Source organism: Oncorhynchus keta, chromosome 9 (genome assembly GCF_023373465.1).
Source record: "Oncorhynchus keta strain PuntledgeMale-10-30-2019 chromosome 9, Oket_V2, whole genome shotgun sequence".
NCBI lineage: Eukaryota > Metazoa > Chordata > Actinopteri > Salmoniformes > Salmonidae > Oncorhynchus > Oncorhynchus keta.
This window is the reverse complement of record NC_068429.1, coordinates 32,765,845-32,772,636: the sequence shown is the minus strand read 5'-3', so window position 1 is coordinate 32,772,636 and position 6,792 is coordinate 32,765,845. Positions and strand designations below refer to the sequence as shown.

The following is a 6,792-nucleotide window of genomic DNA, read 5'->3' as shown; positions in this document are numbered from 1 at the left end:
TTCTTACAACTTTCCTATGAAATGCATCTAGAACATTAATATCTTAAATTCTGAGAACATGGTAACCACGTTCTGGGTAAATTCTATTTCATATTAAGGAGATGGTCTATTGAAATGGTCTCTTGGAAACATTCCTTTACCGGAACATTCCTATGAAAAAGTTAGATAAGGACCTAATGAGACTATTACGGGAAAAGGTTGTGGGAACGTTTGAAATTAGCTGGGAGGTAATCGGGCGTGTGTTCTTATTTTTGCCAAGCACAGACAGTCAGTCTTCCTGTCATCTTAACCCCGATATATACACTTCATCCCGAGAGCCTTTGATTATGTTTTTCATTGTGGTATGTCCCTACGCCACCGCCGTAGTGACGCGTTGTTTTATTTTTTACATGGAAAATGGCTGCTTGCAGCCCAGCTCGTGTTGCTGACGGGGTAGAGGAAGGACAACTTACCGAAGCCGAACCAGAGGATGATTCCTGGGCAGAACTCGGTCCAGTTGTGAAGAGGGATCCGGTAATAAAGCTCTCTAGTCCGGTCAGCGGTTTTGAGCCGCTCACGTGGTCTGAGGACCACCGACTCTCGGCCTCTACTGCAAGTGGCATTTCTTTGATGGAGGTCTTGTGCGATGTTCATGGCAACAACCAAGACTTGGTGCTGCATCGGACCTCCATCCCCGTGCCGGACAAAGTATGTGAATTGAAGGTGAATATTGGACACATGTAGCTAGCAAACTTGCTTACTTTGGCGTTCATTCCACACCTTAAAGTTGTGAGGTTGTTGTGTTTACCTGGCTGATGCCTGCTGCCTATTTGTTTCTAACTGCTAGCAGCAGTTAACCATTTATTCCAAAGTAAAACCTATTTAGGCTAGCAAATTATGTTGATGAACTTACTTTGGGATTTAGATATTTTCTGAAAGTCGTTTTAGTTTTCTCAGTATGGTATTCTAAATGCATTCAGATGCCTACTTTTTAAAGGTATTTTAAAAAAAAAAACATGTTTTTATGTGTCCAGGTGGGTCCAGAGGAGGAGCTGTTGAGGGCCAAAGACAAGTTCTCCAGCGACCCTTCAGTGAGCCAGTCCTTGCTGGACAGAGTGTTCAACCCCACCTTAGGCGTCCATAAGGGCATCATGTACACCAGCTGGTCCCCCCTGGGCTGTGACGGCAATGGCCTCAGCCTTCTGGCCTCCCTCACCCTGGACCACAAGCTGACTGTCCACAGCAGCACCAAGCGTCTACAGTGGACAGTGGTGGCTGACCTGACCCAGCTGTATGGAGAGAGCCTGGAGAGTAGAGGCTACTCAGTGCAGGGTGGGGAGCCCCCCAATTCTAACCTCCAGGACCTGGCTGAGCTTCAGAGACGCTACCTCATGCAGACCCCTGTACGGATGGAGTGGTCCAGTGTGTGCACCACGCAGCACGTCCAGACCAACAACAAGTGGAAGGACGTGGGGACGGTGCTGCTGGCCGTGCTGATGGAGAACGGAGACCTGGTGGTGTGGCAGTTCTGCCTGCCCATGCTGGGGAAGGATTCAGTGGTGTCCTGTAACACCATCCAGTCTGGGGTGTCGTCTCCCAGTGTGCTGGCATGGTGGGAGTACGAGCACAGCGGGCGCAAGATGAGCGGACTGATTGTGGGCAGTGCGGTAGGGCCTGTCAAGATCCTGCCTGTCAACCTGAAGGCAGTGAAGGGCTACTTCACCCTGCGCCAGCCAGTGGTCCTCTGGCAGGAGTCAGACCAGATCCCTGTACACAACATCAAGTGTATCTCCCTGTTCCACCCCAAACAGAACTGTAACTGTAGCCTGGTGGTGGCGGCCAGGGGCTCCTACCTCTTCTGGTGCCTGCTGCTCATCTCCAAGGCGGGCCTCAACGTGCACAACTCGCACGTCACTGGCCTGCACTCCACTCCCATTGTCTCCATGACAGCCAGCCGCCAGGGGGGCTCCATCTACACCTGTTCCCTGGATGGGACTGTCAAGAAGCTCACGCCCATCTTTACCGACATGGCCGTGGCCTTTAAGCAGGAGGAGATCGGGCTGCCAGAAGGCATGGCAGGGCGGAGGATGCATGGCATCGCGGTAAGCCCGAACGGGGCCTACCTGGCCCTGGTCAGTACTGCAGGGATGACCAATGGTCAGCACCTGGTCTCCAGGACGTACCAGGTCCAGTTTGTGACCCTGAAGACGCCAAACGATGCGGCGGCTGAGCTGCTGGAGTCCCAGGTCCAGAGCCTGTTCAAACAGACTGACCTGCTGGACCTGCTGCGCTGGAAGGTACTGAAGGAGAAATGCATTCCTGCTCTGCTGCAGGAGGAGCTGGACAAGAAGGTACACAACACAGGCTCCCCCTACCTGTGGAGGTTAAAACTCTTCCTGGTGCGCGTGCTCTACCAGTCCCTGCAGAAGGCCCCCGTGGAGGAACGCTGGCGCCCCACGCATGAAGACTCCAAGGTGTTTGTGGGGGATGAGGAGGGGGGTGGAGGAGGGGAAGAGGGGGTGTCGAAGCTACAGGACCCAGAATCCCAAGCGTTGGAGGAGAAGATGGGAGAGGTGATAGCGTGGATCGAGGCGGTGGAGGCCCACCTGACCAGGGAGCACATGAAGAGGGTTCTGGGGGAGGTGTACCTTCACACCTGGATCACAGAGAACACCAGTATCCCCACCATGGGGGTCTGTGACTTCCTCACCAGTGACCCTACATATGAGGACAGGGCTGCCAAGGTTGGACTAGGCTCCCTACACCTTTTCTATTATCCTATCACATTGCCTGAGCAATAATCAAGTGTTTAAGCTCAACCCTGTTGTGCATTATTCAGCACCTCTCACATCTTGCTGTCTGTACCCCAGGTCCTGATAGGTCACATCCAGAAGAAGATGAACAAGCAGACGTTCCCAGAGTACTGTAGTCTGTGTAAGGAGGTGCTACCGTTCACAGACCGCAAACAGGCTATCTGCTCCAATGGACACATGTGGCTCAGGTAAAGTGTCATCAACCTTATTTGCGTTATAACCACGAGTCACCCAATTCCGGTAATGTAAATACTGAAATTTTTGCTATGCTAGTCCAATGTTTATGCCACAGTTGCCTTCGTATGTCAGTTGGCTTTCATGTTGCAGACATCATTTTCATAAAATACAATCAATGATATTCTTTTCTATGAAGAATTTCATACAAAATGTTTGCCTAGTGATATTCTGAACTTCTCAATACCTTTTTCTCATGCATTTCAGTCACTTCAAACCATACCTCCTTCAGAATGAAATACTTTGACTGATTTGTAGTAGACTGTCAAAGCCCCAATTAAAAAAGTTACTGTTGTCCTGATTACATAACTTTATTTTTTTATATATTTTTTAATACATTGTGAGGTTGTGAAAAAGTTTTGATATGAAAATGGGGTTGTGGGCCAAAAAAGTTTGGGAACTCCTGTCCTAGGGATGTCTTGAATAATGATGTCTACTGGGAATTCACTTTCACATATTCCGTTCTTTCCAGTCATTGCAAATGAAGGGAAGAATATGAGCAAAGGAAGCCACTTTAGACTATTGATACCCCTCCCACTCAGTGTCAGTGCCTGTCTGAAGCGTGCCCGTCTCTTTCAGGTGTGTGTTATCCTACCAGGCGTGCCAGACACTCACGTACAGACGCTGCCTACTGCAGGATAGCATTGCCAGACTGCCAGTGCCTGAGGGTAAGCAGCTAGCGCCACTTTCCACCTCTCTACCTCCTCTATCTCACTCTACCCTCTTCTCTCTCTCCACCCTCTTCTCTCTCTCCCAGGGCTGTTATTCACTGTCAGCTCTCTCTCATCCTGCACCCTGATCAGCATATCTCCTTATATAGCATTGACAATATATAAGAAAGTACTTTTTTTTTCTCAAACTTTTTTCTTTAATTGTGACAGACTGCCTGCATAAACGATTTCCAATAAGCTTAACATTACTGAGTGTTCAAGCTGTTGTCTATTTACTGCTCAAATAGTGGAGCAGATGATTGTGATTGAACAGATGAATCTGATAAAATATTCAATGTTTATTTATTTTCCTCCTACCCTCTTCACTGCAGACCCAGACTGGATCAAGAGGATACTGCAGGGTCCTTGTACATTCTGCGACTCTCCTCTCCTCTAGGACTATAGGACATGCTAGTGGAGAGCCGGGGTTATATTGCCTGCAGCATTTGTGTGCCTGCTCAGACTAGATGGACAATCTTCACAACGTACACCACTATTCCTTATTTTTACCTGTTACTTATTGCCAAGCATAATTGATATATTTAAAATGAATTATAGCACATAAGCGTATCATTTTCTAAATAAAGATTTTGAATATACATTTAAAACCCCACTGATATAACTATGGTTTAATAAGAGTAAGTGGAGTGTGTGGAGATGGATATAACCTTTTCTCTGAGTTCACAGCCCCATAAGTATTATTTTCCTCATCTTGACTGCATTTCCAAACACATTTGTGTGTTATTCTGTTAGGTAAAAACAGAGGGGGACTTGGAGTGTCAGCCCTATTTTGGTCTATTTTTTTGCCAAATACATATCCTATCTGACTGAGAGAAAACAATCTAAATGTACCGGTATCTGTTATTTTAATTGGCAGTGTAAAACCATTTCCATGCTGTATGTAGGAGAAAAAAAGACTGTCATTCTCTTAGATGAGGACTTCCGCTACTGTAGACGGAGAGGGGGGGGGGGGCGCGAGGCAGTGAGCGAGGGATAGAAAGTGTGTTTAAAACTGACGCATGTCTCCCCTGGGGGCTGATTGTAAATGAGATTCTACAGTAATGAGGGACAGAGTCGGGCGGCAGGCAGATGTGAAACTAATTCTAATCAAGGGGGGGTTAGAGTTGATATTGTTAAATACAATAAACCCTTTTTTATTTTGGGGAGAACAATGTTCCATGGGGAAGGATGTGCACTCTCTCTCAGAGACATAGATGTCAGTGGCCAGTGATCAAAGATGGAGTTGGACCTGGGAGACTGGGCTAGTAGCAGTACTGCTCTCTATCGTGTCCTCTCTCATCCCTTACATCCCCAGCATGTCCCTGTGCACAGCCCCGGCCAGGCAGAGGGGTGAGGCTGCTCTGGAGCTAGCCCTGTGTCAGGAAGTGGCCCTGGCTCTCGGTTCTCAACACTTAATGAGAGGGCCAGAGTTTTACCCAGAATCCTCAGCCCATTGTCAACACTTTCTAGGCAGACAGATCTGTTCAGAATTTACATTTATTTGTGGAAATAATTATAATTAGCCTGTTTTCTGCAAAGTGGCTCATTATGTCTGATCTAAGGTTGTCTGTGGTCGATATAGCGGTAGTATGTGTGACGCTAACGTATTTTGGCGATCCACACTGACAATATGTCTTCAGGTTTTTAATTATTAATTTGAAGCTAGCACTTTGCTAATTATTACCATTCAATATTATTAGACAATGTGCAAACTCTGCAGCATTATACAGAGCATACAGGTTTTTTGATCATGTGATTGGCTCCCAGTAAGCGTGTTTGTCAAGTGGAAGTGGGCCTTCAGGTGAGAATGTTCTTGTCATTGATAGGTGGAGACCAGTGCTGTTAGAGGTTAGCGGTGTTTGGTTGAACCTCCTCCTGCTTTAATAGAATAATCTGTCAAAGAGCATTTCCACCAGTAATTACCGTCTCCCCTCCCTTTCTTCCTCTGTCTTAGCTCTCACAAGACTTCAAAGAGGGATTCTTCTCTATGCATACAATATTTATAGCCTTCATGTCAATGGCTGGATCGCATGAAACATTCATAGCACCTTTTCACACTTGTATTTAATATGCTATTCCTTTTGTTTATCTAGTTTGAATATGATACAATATACTGTATCTACTCTTATGTGTACAGATGCATTTTGTAGTACCCAAATATCTCCATCTCCACCCATTTGCACAGCAGTTGCTTCATTTCACTGGAAAATTCTTATGGGATCAAATCCATGTTTCCGTTTGTATTTTTTACGTTTCATGTTGATTTCTCACTTTTGTATTTTGCTGTGTTTTGAGTCTTTTCGATAACTTCAGTCAGCTATTTTTTACATTCGCGTCATAGTTTGGAATGGAAGGCCAACGTTGGACAAATGGTTTCCATTAGAATGTCTCACTGGACTGCCCAGTTTTCTGTCCTTAAGTCCTCTTTGACAGTTGCATGTCAACTAACAGAGTGGACTGTCAACCCAGAGACACCGATCCCTATAGTACCTAAAGATGACAGCACTCACTCCTCTCTCATCTAGCTCTGTGAAACCTTGTCCTTGTCACATTGCCGTTTCACAAGTTCAGTGTCTCCTTTATCGCATTTAATTGGGTCGTCTGGACGTTTCCGTGACCCTAAATATTTGTAACCAAGAGTTATATTTTCCTTCTGTTGTGTAAATAAACATTTTTGTCTTTGTACATTTTTTTTGTGATTTTAGTTTTTCTCCCATTGAATTAAAGATTCTAATATGTAGTCATAAAAAATGGAATCCTCCGTAGTAATTGTATTACCCTAAACAATGATGTTTGTTTATGCAGGAAACAGACAGTCCCCTAACTCTGAGATAAACATGACTGTCTGCAATGTTTGGACCCCAAAAATAAACACAACATTTTGGAGAACGAACGCCTTTCTGAAGTCACTTCCCTCCGCCGTTCTGCTCACACACTCCAACCCCTGAGAGAATACTTTTCTCTCCTCAGGTTTTAAACTATTCCAAACTAAGGCACATCTTCTAACTTGTCCCTGCTAATGAAGTGAGTCTGTGGGGTTTGTTTCTAGGCAGGCT

General features: G+C 45.8%; 1 protein-coding gene across 2 annotated transcripts; it reads left to right on the top strand.

The window, feature by feature from the left end:
• Window positions 1–311: 311 nt before the first annotated feature.
• Window positions 312–6,421, top strand: LOC118385246 (general transcription factor 3C polypeptide 4-like). Of its 2 annotated transcripts, none has more exons than XM_035772228.2 (5): window positions 312–687; window positions 1,014–2,723; window positions 2,850–2,980; window positions 3,606–3,694; window positions 4,069–6,421. In XM_035772228.2, the coding sequence occupies exons 1-5, from the start codon at window positions 397–399 to the stop codon at window positions 4,131–4,133; spliced, it is 2,286 nt and encodes a 761-aa protein (XP_035628121.1). In that variant the 5' UTR covers window positions 312–396; the 3' UTR covers window positions 4,134–6,421. The 2 variants fall into 2 exon arrangements, with proteins under 2 accessions (XP_035628121.1, XP_035628120.1); XM_035772227.2 differs by having other exon boundaries at window positions 313–702.
• Window positions 6,422–6,792: the final 371 nt, after the last annotated feature.

Coding starts and splice junctions, on each gene's coding strand:
- LOC118385246 (XM_035772227.2), top strand. CDS start 397: ATGGCTGCTTGCAGCCCAGCTCGTGTTGCTGACGGGGTAGAGGAAGGA. Junction 2,724..2,849: donor ATGAGGACAGGGCTGCCAAG/GTTGGACTAGGC, acceptor TCTGTACCCCAG/GTCCTGATAGGTCACATCCA. Junction 3,695..4,068: donor CAGACTGCCAGTGCCTGAGG/GTAAGCAGCTAG, acceptor TCTTCACTGCAG/ACCCAGACTGGATCAAGAGG.